At 37.3% G+C, this 15,736-nt stretch overlaps 1 protein-coding gene and 1 long non-coding RNA gene across 5 annotated transcripts; one reads left to right on the top strand and one right to left on the bottom strand.

The window, feature by feature from the left end:
* The first annotated feature begins 1,937 nt into the window (after positions 1 to 1,937).
* Positions 1,938 to 5,748, top strand: LOC109506558 (uncharacterized). Of its 4 annotated transcripts, none has more exons than XR_012136254.1 (4): positions 1,943 to 2,009; positions 2,113 to 3,125; positions 3,299 to 3,452; positions 4,403 to 5,748. It is a non-coding gene; the product is annotated as an uncharacterized lncRNA (long non-coding RNA). The 4 variants fall into 4 exon arrangements; XR_012136255.1 differs by having other exon boundaries at positions 2,113 to 2,200; XR_002165954.2 differs by lacking the exon at positions 2,113 to 3,125 and having other exon boundaries at positions 1,938 to 2,009.
* On the bottom strand, positions 4,407 to 9,022 carry LOC105056724 (serine/threonine-protein kinase RIPK). Its single transcript, XM_010939034.3, has 5 exons — positions 8,360 to 9,022; positions 8,083 to 8,218; positions 6,525 to 6,661; positions 5,138 to 5,261; positions 4,407 to 5,047 (listed from the first exon to the last, which is right to left on the bottom strand). Exons 1-5 carry the CDS (start codon positions 8,753 to 8,755, stop codon positions 4,488 to 4,490), a joined length of 1,353 nt encoding a protein of 450 aa, XP_010937336.1. The 5' UTR covers positions 8,756 to 9,022; the 3' UTR covers positions 4,407 to 4,487.
* Positions 9,023 to 15,736: the final 6,714 nt, after the last annotated feature.

The raw sequence follows: 15,736 nt of genomic DNA on the forward strand, positions 1-15,736 counted from the left end.
AATGACTTCAAATCCTACCTACTTCTGTTGAGAGTTGTGCTTTTGTGAACTTTGGAAAAAGCTTGGAGTTTTAGTCTTTTGGGAACATGTGGTCGGTTCTGGCTCTTTCATGCATGGAGTCCAGGCTGAAGAATAAAGGTGGACGCTAAAGAAGGAACCTCCCACTCTTTTCTGCTGGCTCTGGCCTCTTTCTTGGTCGAGGCACCAAAGAAACCCTTAGTTTAGACCAAGACCAAAGGCGAAAAGGACTAACACCAACTGGAAGTTTGTTCTTGACGCCATAACTTCAGAGATGAAGAATCTCATGAGTGAAGTTTAGGACGTCAAGTCCAAGTATATGAAAAAAAGATAGAAAATTATGCAACTTAATAGGGCCACATGTAGCTTTCCATCAAATTAGATGCAAATGAACCAAGCTTTAGGGTTGCTCATTGGATTAGTACAATTAGGGCAAATACGTGTTCCATGCATGGGTGCAGGCGTGTGAACCATGTCCTCTAATCCTACAAGTAAATCTCATTTCTTTGACCCAGTAACATAACTCCAGATTCCAAAACATTAGACCTCGAGTTCAAGATACTGCTTATCCTTAAAAACCTATCCTTAAATTGCATAACAATAGATTAATTTTTAGTTCGAATTATTCTAGTAAAGATTTAAACTACTTTTACGGTCTTAATTAGATTTCTCTCTCAAAAGATCTAAAATGTGCTAGACCCTATAGAAGAAGGGATTTTAACATTGCTAAACATTGAGAGAATAAGAAAACGACTGGAAACAATATGTAGGAATAAATATGTAGGAATAAATCTGATCATGCTAACTCTTCCGAAAATCAACATGTAATAGAAAAATCTGATTCAGCAAGACAAAGAATTAGGAACTTTCGAAAACATATTTCACCATATCCACATTCTAAGAACTTGCAAGAAAAAGATTAATAATTTCTATAAAAAATTGATTAAAATTTATTATTTCAGATCTTTGTAGAATTCTAGATTTTAGTTAAATTTATTTTAAAGCAAAAATCTTTAGCAACCATGTGCATTATAACCTCATTTTGGTGAGTGTTCATTCGAGGTCGGCTACTTTTCTAGTTGGACATAGTGCAGAAGGACCTAATTATTCTTAAGAAAAAGGGAAATTCCTTTTTTTTGGATAAAAGAGGAAAAGGGAAATTCCTTAGAGCGCCCATTATGCGTACAAAGAAAATTCATATGGCCCATAACTGCTGATTTAGCATCTTTAGAATCAACCAACCCTCTTTTCTAGGGTTAGCGTCGCATCTTTAGTGCGAAAGAATGATTCACCTTCCTTTGCACAAATCCACTTGTGGATGGCATGAACGTCGCTTCAAGATCTATGTAGGCTAACAAATGAGGCAATAAGGATTGCTTTGAGAGATGTGTGGGGTGTGATCCAATGAGCGATGTTGCAGAAGAAGATCAATCATTCTTTTGCAGGAAAGGTATAAGCCAAATCTATTTTTTAAAAGCAAATCTTGTAAATTGCACCACTTCACTCTTGCCACATCACAAGTGGATTGTTTGTGGACAGGAGCTCGTAACATTACCCCACCAAAAAATTAAAAAAATAAAAATAAAGAACTTAACAAGGATACTTCATTTTTGGCCTTGTGAGTTGCGAGTGGCTTTGTGCAACTATGTGACACAAGCGACCCAAATATCTTTGGGCCTGATTTGCAAATTGTCAGAGTTTTCTGCCCCAGCCCATAATATCCTCAGTAAGCAACGATGTTCCGTTACCACCCGGTAACTTATTGGAACTCTTCTCTGCTTTGTACAACTATGTGAAACAAGTGGCCCAAATATGTTTGGGCCTTATTTTGAAAATGTGAAAGTTGTCTGGCCCAGCCCACAATGTCCTCAGCGGTGATGTTCCGTCACCAGCCGGTAACTGGTTGGAACTCTTTCTCTCACAGATTAAACGTAGGCCTTCCGAACATGGACTCGCCCTCCATGCCACCGGACCTCCCCTCTCCTTCTAAGGTCTGTATATTCTCTCTCTCCTTTTGTTTATATTTTTTTCGACATTTTATTTTTGGAAATCTAATTGTTATTTTAATTTAATTCTTAATATCTTGTGGGGCAGTAATGAGGAAGCGACGGTGGGATTTGTTTCTGGATACTTATCGCTTTGAGCACAACTTATTTGAGAATTTGCCTCACTAAAATTAGATGTAAGATTTGAACCTTTCTTCCTTGGTGATTGAGGGGGGAAAACCAACGTATAGAGTGGAAGCAGGCACATACAAAAAAAAATAAAGCACCAATAAAGGAACGAGATTAGCCTGTATACTTGCATTATTTCAGTGTGTCATTTATTTGACATATTATGTTCGAATTGCTACGATGAATCATTTGATGAATTGATTCTGGACAGGGGTGTATCGATTGTTGGTATGTTAGTGTAAGTCACTTGGTGAGGTTTGTTTGTGAATTATGTGAGTTATTTTATGATGCTGGAGATAGAAGGATTTGCTTTAAAACAGTGCATAAAATTAAATTCTGTCGGTGTGCTCAAAAAAAAAAAAAAGAATTGTATCAAGCACCTTTCTTGCCTATATAGGTAAAGACCGTACATAAAAATGTCTTTAAAGTCCAAACACCAGTAAATGCTAAGTGATCCCTTGAAGCAATACATTTTCTGTCATGTCATTATGATGCAAAAATTGATAGGTTTAAAGTAGTATATAGGCTGGAAAAAACTGGTGAAGGTTACTTCTAGAGCCTTATGCAATATGGTCGTTGCTTATCAATAGTATTTGATGGGAAGTTTTGTCTGATAGATTTTAGCTAGGTTGTATCAGTTGGACAATTGGATATAGTGGGGTGTATTGAGAAAATAGTTGAAGATAATATAAGAAGGATTTGCCGAAGGTCACTTTGAGATGAACAGACAACCATGCATGTCTCACCAGAAGAAGATGATGTGGTTAAAATCAGAAAGATGTTTGGGCATCAGTTATGGCCGAGAGCAGTTTGTTTGAAAGTTTCTCAAGGCGGTCTTAGAAATGATGAGAAGGAGCTTAAGGAAGCTGAGACACAAAGCATCGCTAAATAAATTTAATTGAGAACCATGATGAGGTTTGATGCCTTCAAAAGGTACTCATAGAGATGATTTAAGGTCACAATGCGGCACTTTTATTCTTCTTATGCTTGGCAGTCTTATGTTGGCTCTTCATTTTGAGTTGCTTATGAGTGCACTTACCGAGTTACAGTCGTGTGGTGCAAATATTTGTGGCTTAATGGACACACTTTCTTTGTGTGTGTTGCAGTTGGACTCTGCCAAGGTCTTAAATTGTTGTTTGTTGCTTGGCACCATGCCAGATGGATAATTTCTGCTGCTTTGGATGGGTAATTGCATTCTTCCATCATCTCCCAAAACTTCATCTGTACTACCCAATTATCTTCCAATAGCCATAAAATAAGGTGAGTACTTCCACATTTCTGACATGAAGAAAATATCAAGTATGACCACACCTAGATTGATGACTTTGTTGTTTATACACTGATCCATATTAAGGCTCTCCAAAATATTGAAAATGCTATATAATCTTGTGATGAAGACATCAAGAATTTATTCGTAAAGGAGCTTTTGGAATGTTCTTGTGGGTATAACTGCCAAAAGTCCTCGCTTTTGAGTCTTAAGAGAAAATTTACTTTATAAATCCTATTATTGGAAGGATTGTGCAAAATGCTAACCACTAGAAGACATTGAACAGTATTGCAGTTATATTTTGTCGGCTTTATGTGAAAGGTCCAACTTAAGTAAACTCTCGCTGATTCTTTCTCCCAAATTTCTCTTAGATTTTTGTTTGTTTTAGATAAAATTGTCTAGAGAATTTGATGGTTATGCCGTGCATCTATCATATGTAGTCATACCCAGACTCAAGTATCCTTGATATGAAAGTCATCAACTTCCCTCCTTCATCAATGCAATCAAGTACATAGTGCTCTTATACTGGTTGGAACAAATTCTGTTGAAGTGGCAAAAATAGCCACATCCTTTTACCAGTCCTATTCTGTTCTGTTTGACTCTACATTAGAAGTGCTTTTGTGATAAAGCAAGGAAAGAACAAACGAAAAGCATGGGCTATAGAAGATGGAAAGATATGAATGATTAAATAAATTATTATTATGTCAGATTTAAGAAGCATGTGGATCGGGGTACTTCTCATTAGGTTTTAAAGTTATAATCACTGTAGGACTGAATTATGTCCTGCTATTAGTTTGTCAGAGTAAGCACAAAGGCATCTAGTGGAAAATATCATCAGATCATGTTGGTCACCACTAGATTATCATTTCCTAATGTTAGGCATTCTTGTTCTTCTTGACTGGTTGTTCAAGAGCTTTACTAATTCCACTTTTACATTTAGCAGAGTCTTACACTCCAATCAAACCTTATCTCTCATTTCAAAATATCAGAAAGAATGACAGATGTTGAGCAAGAGGATCTAAAGTTCTCTATTTACAACACAGTTCCTTTGTCGTGATTTGTGCTCTACTCTCTCGAAGGTGTCTTGGTGAGTTTCTGTGCAGTCCATTGCCTACATCCCGGCTGAGGGTCTCAGAGCGGCTCCCAGACCTGGGGGACCTTCGCTTGTGCCTGTGACCATGGTGGTGCTGTCCATTCTCTGTTGCTTTTGTCTTCCCTGAGCCCTCTTCATTACCATTCTCTGCTGATACTGTGTAGACAAAGGGCCCAGTTGGTATGTCATCCATTTCCAAGATAGGCTCGAGGATCTCGACAATGGTTGACATGTGAGGCCTGGATTTTGGATTCTGGCTCAAGCACTGGTAGGCCACAGCAGCTGCCTTCAGGGCGCCCTTGGTGGAGTACTGGCCCTCAAGACTGGGGTCCATGATCCGGTTTAGCTTCCGTGCATCATTTAGACATGGCCTTGCCCATTCCACAAGGTTTTGCTCTCTGCTTGGCCGGCTCTTGTCGACGGACCGCCTCCCAGTCAGCAGCTCAAGCAACACAACTCCGAAGCTATAGACATCACTCTTTGCTGTGAGATGGCCTAATAACAAAGCAAGTTGATCAAGAACTCATGCAAAGGTAAACCAAGAAGAGAACTAGATCATGTTGAAGGCTGCATCTTGTGGCAAACCTGTCATGATGTACTCTGGTGCAGCATAGCCCTGCGTGCCCATGACTCGGGTCGAAACATGGGTGTCATCTCCTTCTGGACCATCCTTTGCAAGTCCAAAATCTGAGAGCTTTGCTTTGTAGTCCTGAGAATTATTGGAGAATGTCCTTGTTCAGCATATTTCCATTCTAATGGTGAGATCTTAACCTTCACCGAATTCGGGTGAGGCTTTATAAAGTATCTAGAGGACTTCAAAAGGATATGTGGACTGCAAAACAGTCGAAGATTTCTAAGCTTTACAATGGAGATGAAGAGAATCATGAAGCACAGCCTGACCAAACATAGACATATTCACACGGAAGTTTTTAGCCATGACCTACAGGAGACTTTTTGTTGTGGAAGGTTAGCTCATGTTTTGGTGATTGTATCCAGGTGCCAATTAATGCTCCAGGGATGAGGCTTGGAAGGTCAAGTTCGATGTCTATGTTTCCTTTTGGTCGAGGGAAGGTAGTTAATTTGTCAGTCAAACATCAAGCCAGCGTTTTGGCAAATCCTTTCAGATTGGATCCGGCTAAAAGCATGGCATGTTTAACTATAACATTATAACATCAAAATTGTACTAGCTTCCTGCATCTGGGCATTATAACATCTTTTTCTACTTCCTTCCATCAAAAAAAAAAAAAAAAAAAAAAACCTCTTTTTCTACGTTGGTTCATATTTTGATTCTTGCATCAGTTTTCAAATTTTGTCGTCATACCTGATAAAAATCTCTTGGACAAGAATGGTCAAGGCAGTGGAAAGCATAGAAGTATTTTGATAGCAACACGATGTCCGTATATTATGTTTATAAATGCAAAGCTTGTTTGTTTCAAAACATAAGTTGACAAAATGCGAAACTAGTTGCATGATACCTCAAGGTGCAAATAAGCTAGATAAGGAAAATTCACAAAAATTCAATGTGGTGAACATATTTTGGACCTGTCAAGCCTTATTATTTGACCTGAAAAACAAAACATTTAAATGATGTTGCTAATTTAATTGATTTATACAATTTTTTCAGTATTTCCAACGATTTCATGGTGTGATGATTGTTTTCAAATGCTAATAGTTTAAAATAGTATAATATATTGTTATCTGTCATTGTTAATTAGTTAAATAGAGATAAGACTAAGTACTCGAGTGGGTCTTCATCGTTCTCATTATAGTCTAAGGTTCTTTGTTTGCAGAATTTTCTAATATATATATGCAGTCAGACCCTGCCAACCAGACTCGGCCAAGTTGACTTTTCTGACCACTAGGGTTATCAAGCTGTCCTTTGGAAAGACAAAACCTTAATTTTCTAAATATCATTATAACTTAGATGCTGTGATTTTTGAGAGGAGAGAGGAGAATACTGAAAGGGAATTACCGAGTCCAATAAGATGTTTGAAGCTTTGAAATCTCGGTAGATCACTGGCTTTTCTGCCTCATGGAGAAAGACGAGGCCTTTGGCTGCTCCAACGGCGATCTTTAGCCGTGTTAACCATGGTAAAGGAGCAAAAAACCCTGCACATTTGAGGTAGTAAACTCAGACCAAACAAATGAAACTTAAGCTATGATTAATTCTCAAGAAAGATATAGAAGCTTTTTCCCCCTCATAAAGACATAAAAGCTTTGTTAGCTCCATTTTTTTATTTTCCAAGTGATGTAGGTAAGGTGGCATACCATGCCTTAGTCTTAATATCCATGATGACATGGACTGATTATTAGGTGTTGATCAACTTTAGACTTCAATCCATCATGATGGGAAAGAGTTAGATGCTATTTTTTTACTGGCAGCACATCTGTGGAGCCAAATGTCAGTGTCCCACTTTGGGTTTTCCCACTAACATAGCATACGTCCAATTTGGAAGTGGACTCTTGACCAGAGGCTATAAGGTTAGACCGTCGACTGGGTCTGGTTTTGGTGGTAACAAGAAATGATCAAAAGAAACTTCCTGTTAGATAATGGAGTACAAGGTCATAGCTTAGCAATTGCACCCCTCCCACTAAGTTTTTCAAAATCTACAATGTTTTCTCCTGTATTTTTGACTGGATATTTTTCACTATTTCAAAACAAAAAGACATGGATATTTCTAACATTATTTCTTGCAAACTGTACTAAGAACATGATAATATAGTGAATCGATGAAGTCCCTAGTACGAATTCAAAGGCAGGAAGAAAGAAAATAAATTAGGAGAAAGAAATGAAATGAACAATGATACGGAAGCCTAAAGCTTGACATGTTGTTCTTAAATACCATGAAGAAATGCGGCCCTACTCAATGCACACGCAAGATAGTGGGAATAACGTGGCCAGTCCGTTGGTATTTCTTTGTCAACAAACCATGTCAATGTCCATATCTCTCTGACCTTTTCAATTCCACAATTTTTTTTAAGAAAGTTTTGTTTTTTCTTTTTTTTTTTAAATTCCAGAATGTTGGAGCCTTGGATGAAATCAAAGAGAAAATCCAGAATTCATGCAGCCGGTCAGAAAACTGATGGAATAATTAAAAGCCCACAAAAAAATTATATCTATTTACACATTATCACTAGTTAAAACTCTGTCTAAAAACATATAAAAATAAGAAAAAGGACTTCGCTAAACTCTCAAAAGCACTATGACTCCACCACAGGCACGATAATTGGCACAACTTTCAATCCATGCACTGTAGAGAGGCCCTGGATTCAAACGCATGATAGGGTGCCTTTCCCACCATATTTCTCCAAATAACAATAAAAAATAAAATCATTACAAATCCCAAGAGAATGGACAAAAGAACAATTGGGTCTGGCCTACTAATAGCTTAATTGTGTCATACTTTTCCCTTGAACTTAAAATGATATATATTGACATCTCATTCGAGCACTAAAACATCTCATCAAGAGTTCCACCAAACCTAGATGGCGACTGAAATAAAGAACGTTCAAAGCGTTTGTTGGCTTACTTTTAAAGAGATGGTTCTCCAAGCTTCCCCTAGCCATGAATTCGTAGACCAGCAGCCTGTGCTCCTCCTCGTAGCAGTAACCAATCAACTTCACAAGGTGGGGATGCCTCAGTTGCCCAAGAAATATAACTTCGGCCTAATCAATCATATAAGATATACTGAGAGGTAGTTTTTTTCAATGCATGGAAACCATAATTTTTGTGCATCAAGATCCACAGATAATAATATGGTTTGAGAAGCCAAAGCCATGTAAAAAATATATACATATATTTCTCACCTGCCATTCCATGTGGCCTTGCACCCCCTCCAAGTCCAGGAGCTTCACTGCGACCGACTGGGCCTTCAACCCGGGTTTCACCTTGTCGTCGACGAACCCCTTGTAGACGGGGCCGAACCCGCCCTCGCCAATGAAGTTGCTCGTGGAGAAGCTCTGCGTCGCCACCTTCAGCTCTGCAAGTGTGAAGACATAGAGATTGGATCCAACCAGAGATATTGATAGGTCCTCAGGAGATAGCATGCCAGTGGAATGGCTGACATCGGAGAAGGACAGCCTCTGGAGGGACTTCTGCTTCATTGCAAGCTTCTTGGACCGGATTTGTGAGACTTTGTCTCCCCTCCCGAAGCATGAAGCCAGGGGAGACCACCATGAAGCTTTCGACTTCTTTCGAGACATGTTGAAGCTGCCGATCGTCCCTGCCGGCTCAATCCATGCAGGGCCGATCGATCACGGTGATCAAATTGGTGTAAGAGAGAAAGGAATGGCCACTGCAGCTATGGAAATGCTTTCTTGGCTTAGTTTTGGGGAGATTTTAGTTGTTAGTTTCTTTGATCAATGGTCACCTCAAAATAGGCGAGGGGGTTGGAGGGATGGAGTTGAAGTGTCTTTGGGTAGAGGAGGAGGTGATGGAAGACTAAGGAAGTGGGAGGCAATTATTCAGAGCTCACCAACTACTCTACCAAATATATAAGGCTTGCTTTTTCATGGGTTTAAGGGAAATGTCTTTGCTGCCCCTTGCCTTTCATTCTTTGGCAATCACAATACAATTTGGAGAGTATAAAAGATAAGGATGAGATTTTGGTCTTCAAGGGCGGTATACCAAACAGGGCTTTGTTTATACGCTTTGTGCGTAGTTTCCACACTACCAAAATAGTATGCAATAGTTCAAAATTTTTTTGACAATAATTGAATATTTAACAGTAAATGTGGTTGGATACTAACAATTTGGGTCTCATACTATATATATATATAGGTAAGTAGACTGTCTTTTTCAACAATATATATCTTACAACATTATCATTTAATTTAAAGTATATTTGACGATAGAGTATTATTTATATTATATAGTCATACTTATGTTTGCAAGGTAAAAAGACATGTTGTTATCTTAGCATGATGCACCTCATTGATGCACTAATTTGCATAATATTAATATCAAGATACTGTACATTTTTTTAAAAAAAAAATTTAAATTAGGAGTGGCTAAATTCATATTTTCTGCCATATATTCATCCCATCCTTGGAAACTACTCCAACCAAAATTTAGCCCCCTCACGTTCTACTCCAGTGGCAAGAAATAATACCATTTGAGGAAGTGCTCAGTTTTACCCTAGATATTATACTTAATATTTTACACTAAAATCAACATTACCATTGACATCTTAAAAAAAAAAAAAAAAAAGAAACTAAAGACTATACTGACATGGCAAGGAATTTTTTTCTCCTTGAATTATTCTCATACGGACATGACAACAAACAAGTCTGAATTGATAGCAAGTACTATTCAAATTTAAGTGGTTGAAAATGCTATAATCTCCAACTAATTTAAGCAAATATGATTTTTCTTCTGATGGACAGGCCACCAAGATTAGAACCTTCTTTGAATTGGTGCTGTTGTGCAACGGATGACACATCCATCCATGGGACGTGACGGGGGGAAAGAGACGGCTTAAATCATTTTAGTGTATAGACAAAGGAATTAGGTGCTTCAAAGAAAGGAACTTGGACGAAATTTTGGCTTATTTGTCTTTCAGCCCCTAAATCTTAAACATGTTTAATATGCCTCTTTCTAAGGATTCGCTGCAGCTTGAAGAATATAGCCACAATAAAATATAGATGAGCCAGCTTCTAGATCTCGTCCTTGCTCTCATGGGGTGCATCATCTATGTTGAAGGACTCAAATCTCTGTTCACTAAAAAAAATGACTCAAATTGATAAGAGAAGGATCAATTATTTGCACTACGAGGATTTTTAAGAGAGAGAAACTTCTATAGGAATTATAATTTTATATGCTTCGCAAAATGGAAGAGCACCAAGCACCAACCAATGTCTTTTTGAACTTTTCTTTCTATGTTTTGTTAGCTTCGAGGGCTGCATCACCTGCCTCTTGGTATTCTTTATAGCTCATGATCTGCGTGTCTTTCCTTGGTGTGGGCTTTGTAACAAGTCGATATATATTTGTCTTCTTATTCGAATGAATGAGGTAGCCGAGTTTGTATCTTCTCCTACCAAATTGACGCCGTCAACTCTTTTTTTGTTTTTGGCTTCGTATAAAATCTATGACTTATTTTGGAGGCTAGAGCAGCAGGTGGGGTAGAGTGAATCAGATTTCGGTTTGATGTATGTTTCATTGAATTAGCTTTGAGGTCCAAAATTTTATGATGAATTGATTGGTGGATTTGAGTGGGCTAATCTTCTTTTAAATCCAGATTCTTGAATTAATTTTTGCAAGCTCAAAACTGGTCCACTTTTGGCTGATCATGTCAAGTCCAATTTTTTTGAGAAAATATTTGCAACTTGTTTAAAGATTATGTGAACAATGAATCCATGAGTCTTAACTTCGGGTTTGATCGAGTTCGGACAGATGAGGATCTGTTTGGCCTAATTTGCACCTCAGGAGTGAAGCTAGTTTTGTGAAGTCGAAGATCAGTAGTACTTTTTGTTGCTTGATCCAAACATCATCTTTATTTGAATCCAAAATGAATACAGTTCGTTCCTTGAACAAGAAACTGTTCAATTGGCAAGCAATTTGCTTATTCAAAATCCAATCGGTCAGCATATGGTAATAGGATCAGAAACACAAGGTGGGGATTCAAAATCAAAGCCCCTTATCTACCAAGAGGTTTAATTAGCAAGTTAAATTGGCACTTCTATATAGACAAGAGTCTTCGAAAACCAAGCAGTATATAACAAAATACTACAGCCCTTGAGAATTAGATGCGGTCTTCTTTGTGTTATTGAGTCAAATAATCCAAATCAATTCCCAGACGCATGGCTAAAAAATGTCCTAAAGCAAGTCGAATTTGTAGGATTCGGCCTGGCCTGTGTCTGTTCCCTGCATGAATCCGGCTCTTTTGCGAACCCTGATTGCACCATTTTGCAGAACTAGCCTAGGATTTACATGCATAAAGATCTTTTATAATCCTCAGTTGCTTCACCATTATAATTTATTTAGCCATAAGTAGTATAAAATAGACTATATTTCCATCAAGGTTTGTTATTTTGCTTTAACATGACTCTAATATGTTTTTCAGTTTTATACTACTATGGATAATTAAATATTATAAGCTGCTTCATTGTCTTAGGAAATTGTAGTTTGTAAGTGGGTCAAAAAGGAAGCATATCTGAAAGAAGATAAGCAAACTGAGCTCTGATACAGAATGCCCTCAGCCACAAGGATGATTATGAACTATCATCAGTTGCCATCCCAAGAGATATTAGTACAAGGTGTGTAAAGCAAGAAACTGTATTTTGAATAAAAAATTATTAAAAAAAAAGATCAACCTGTTATCAGCATCAACCATAATACCCTAATTCCAGTATTCAAATGTTTTGAAAAATGAGACCCTCTTAAAATATATATATATGCTTAATTAAGTTGGGTGAAGTTTGTATTACTATATCGGTCTGCTGAAAAAAATTACTTCCATATGTTGTCAACATAATGGTAAGCAACCGAGTTGATTTCTAAAGCTGCAGTTGGCCTGCCATCTGATTTTGTCATAGAAAATAGTCATACCAAATGCAATAAACTTGCATGATCCTATTTTTGCGAGTATTAAACCTTGGCAGGTGAAATCATAACCCATATGTTTGACTAATAGACCTCTTTCTAGACCTTTTAATCCCTCATGTATATAAACATGACTCAAGGATCCCACAGGATGCAACAGTTTTAAGGTTTCTTCATTTTCGTAGGCTAATAATCTTAACAATGACAAACACTGGATCTAGTTATAAGAAATTCTTATTTTGAGTAGATTCGATTCTTGGAAATTCATGAAATTCAGAAATTGGCACTAGAAAGGTGCAAATATTTGTATAGATTCTGCATCGAAATCTAATTAATTGTTGCAAATTCTGAATGCAGCCAATTCTTTCCACAGGGTCACGAAAGCTAAAGCTCTTCTATGGCTTAACTTGAGGCATATAGGAACAAGGATGTTTTTGAGAGGAATATAGTATAAAAGATGCTGCCCAATGCATAGGCACAATATAGGTACTAAATTAGGTTAATATGTTCGCAGCCAAATTCTTTCATATTACTCTTTCCTATGTGCTGTATATTAGCATGTAAGTATGACCTACAGGTTGGATGAAATGATTTACTTAGTGCTACCTTTCCTTTAAAAGTTATTTATGTGTTTGGCTTTGGTCAATATGCGTGCAACTAAAATGGTGGTCATAAAAAATTCTAATCTACTTCTTGTACCCAATTCATACACATGGACAAGATTTGCAAGGGATTTTAAGCACATTCAAAGAATCTTTCAGATTTCATTTTACTGTCAATATATCGATGAAAGATTTGCCAACTTACCTAAGTCTGAAAGCATAGCAATTGAAAGAAGAAATCTATTGACAGTAAGCCCACACATGCCAAGTGATGTAACTTTCCAGCAGTCATTATTCTTTATATAAAACGAGGGAAGATTTTTTCTGAATCTCCTCTTCTTAGTCTCTTTCCAAAAAAAAATTTTCCAACCCTTTCACATTCTTCTCCCCACTTTAAATCAATATCGGTTGATGTAATGAAGGGACAAGGTCCACATCAATGGGTAGGTGCAGAAATTTAAACCCCAAAATGAAGCAACAACTGCAGTATCTCCACGACATTTAGATCTTCTCTGAGGACCTACTTTGTAAAAACTTTAACAGTCCAACAAAAACCCAAAAATAAGGTTACAAATTAAGTTGTAATAATAAAATAGATGATCATCAATGATATAGCATTTATTTGGATGGGTAGCTGGACAACCAGTCTTCTCATGGATATGATTGCATAACCATCGATCTTTTCGCTAGCATTTAAAAAGACAAACCATTTTTCTGGACCTCAGCTTTAAATCCACTTGTCAACGGTGCACACGTTTGGGCATGGAATAGAGTAATATCTACAAGGTCAAGAGTGCACAGCATGTCTTATTTGCCGGTTTCAACAGGCACATGAGATGAAACAAGGTGAGCCAACATCTCCATCTCTCTCTCATGCACACATACACACCACACGTGCGTGCACACGCATGCATACATGCTTGCATGCATGCCGTAGAGATCCAATGCCTGGACATATCAGCTGATTTAATTCAGTTCAAGTAGTTCACTCTGGAACACAAATCAAGTGCAGTTTGGCATGGCTTCAAGCCTTCAGCCAAGTATGACCAGTATATATTATGGAATAATTTTTATCTTTTTTTTTTTTTATAATAAGAACAGAAGGTATCTAGTAATTTCTGGGCAAGCAACTCTACACATCTGTGCTTCTAGTCCAAACACCCAATTCCTAGAGTAAAGATCATCCACCTAAGTTGCACTAAATTTTAAATTTTGTGCGGTTACAATCCAGGACTTTAAAAACAGCAGAGGTGTGGCTTGGTTATAGGATGAATCATTCTTTCAAATTAGACCCTCTTATTGACATTTAGGCCATTGAGAAGTCTGTAGATTCTACTTTCCATTGCATATGGCAGGAAAATAACATCTTGTAGGCAGCAAATCTGCTGCTTGCTTTGCAATGCATGATATCATCCGTTCTCCCCACCTGTTCTTGTTTGACCTGTTAAACCATGGCAAGACATTATTGGTTAGAATAATTTTATTATGTATACCTTGCACCATCCAATAACAAATCAACACATCATCTATTATCGAAAAAAAGTACATTATTATCCATGCTTGATGAAAAATTTTAAATAAAAAAATTTCACTATTAATTATGATCAACCAACTGATAATTTTTATTATTTTGAATGAAAAAATATTTACTTTCTTAAACAATATGCTGATTCATTATTGAATGGTGCCAGATAAATATGATAGAACTATTCTAACTAATAATTTCTCAAACATAGTATCTAAAAAAAATATGACCGCCAAAGTGGCACTTTATGTGCGTACAGAATGGCTCCACAGGAGCCAGCCAATACGTACAAAAGATCTTTCGTGTTAGAAAATTTTATCTGCATGCAGGAAGGACAGCATCGTTCCACAATGCCTTTGGTGTTTAAGGTAGGTCATACATGTTTTGGCCGCATATTGCACTCGGTGCTGGCCGTGTTTGCACCAAAATTTTGATTGCATTAGTAATGTCCCATTAAAATTTCGATGCTTTCATTAGTAGAAACATCAATGTTTCCAGATTGAAGTTTCCACCTGTACATACACCAAAAAAAAACAGCATTGTTCGATATCTAGCATGGCAAATCCCAAATAGTGGACCACTTTCCTTTCCATATCGATCATGATAGACTTGATTTGCCCAATTCAGGGAACCGATGTTCCAATAACTCCAACATTCCTGGATAAAGGACCTCTGGACATCTTTCCTTTGCCGTGATTGACCATTATAACAGAAATAGTGACCATTATTCTGTCGGACTGGTAACTGCTCTCTACAACACCCACACCCCAACCACAAAAACCACCAAAAAAATAAAATAAAATAAAACAAAAATAAAACGACCACAATAAAGATGTCTTGACAGGTCTATTTGCTTAAATAACCGTTCACAAGATTCTTTTAAAAATAAAAAAATTGCAAGCTAGGATGAGGATATGAACTTAAAATTAAAATATATTATTTAAGGAAGCATCTTAAACCATTATAACAACGAGGTTTAAAATAACGGTTGTTATGATACCATAATTGCTGGTATTTGAAACCCCAACAGATGGGATAAGGTAATTTTTCTAAACAGATAGGCCTAGCCCAACATTCAAGCTGGAGATCAAGACTCTTCGACCTTGGTCCAACCCATTGAAATGTTGTCAAAGCAACCTACAAGGAATTCAAATTAATCACCTGTTTGGACTTGGTGGGCACTAGCGTATTCCTTTTGTTAATCAAATTTCCCATGAGTGGGCAATATCAATCTTCAAAATCTTATCAACTAGACCAAATAACTCTTCATAAGCCGGATTAAGATAATTTTTGAACAGCAACCATTCCTTTCAACTTAACTTTTTGCTGGTCACAATTCAATTGCTCCAGTGATTGCTTACTTTTCTACAATAAGGAATATTTCTTGCCGCCACACCCACCCACATACAATCACATCCCAGACCATATCATCTATAGTCAACCACATCAATCAGATTACACCCACCTGGTAACTACTAATTCTAAAAACAGCTGTCAAAGACCTCAAAAGTATAGGA

The sequence above is a fragment of the Elaeis guineensis genome, chromosome 13, assembly GCF_000442705.2.
Source record: "Elaeis guineensis isolate ETL-2024a chromosome 13, EG11, whole genome shotgun sequence".
Classification (NCBI taxonomy): domain Eukaryota; kingdom Viridiplantae; phylum Streptophyta; class Magnoliopsida; order Arecales; family Arecaceae; genus Elaeis; species Elaeis guineensis.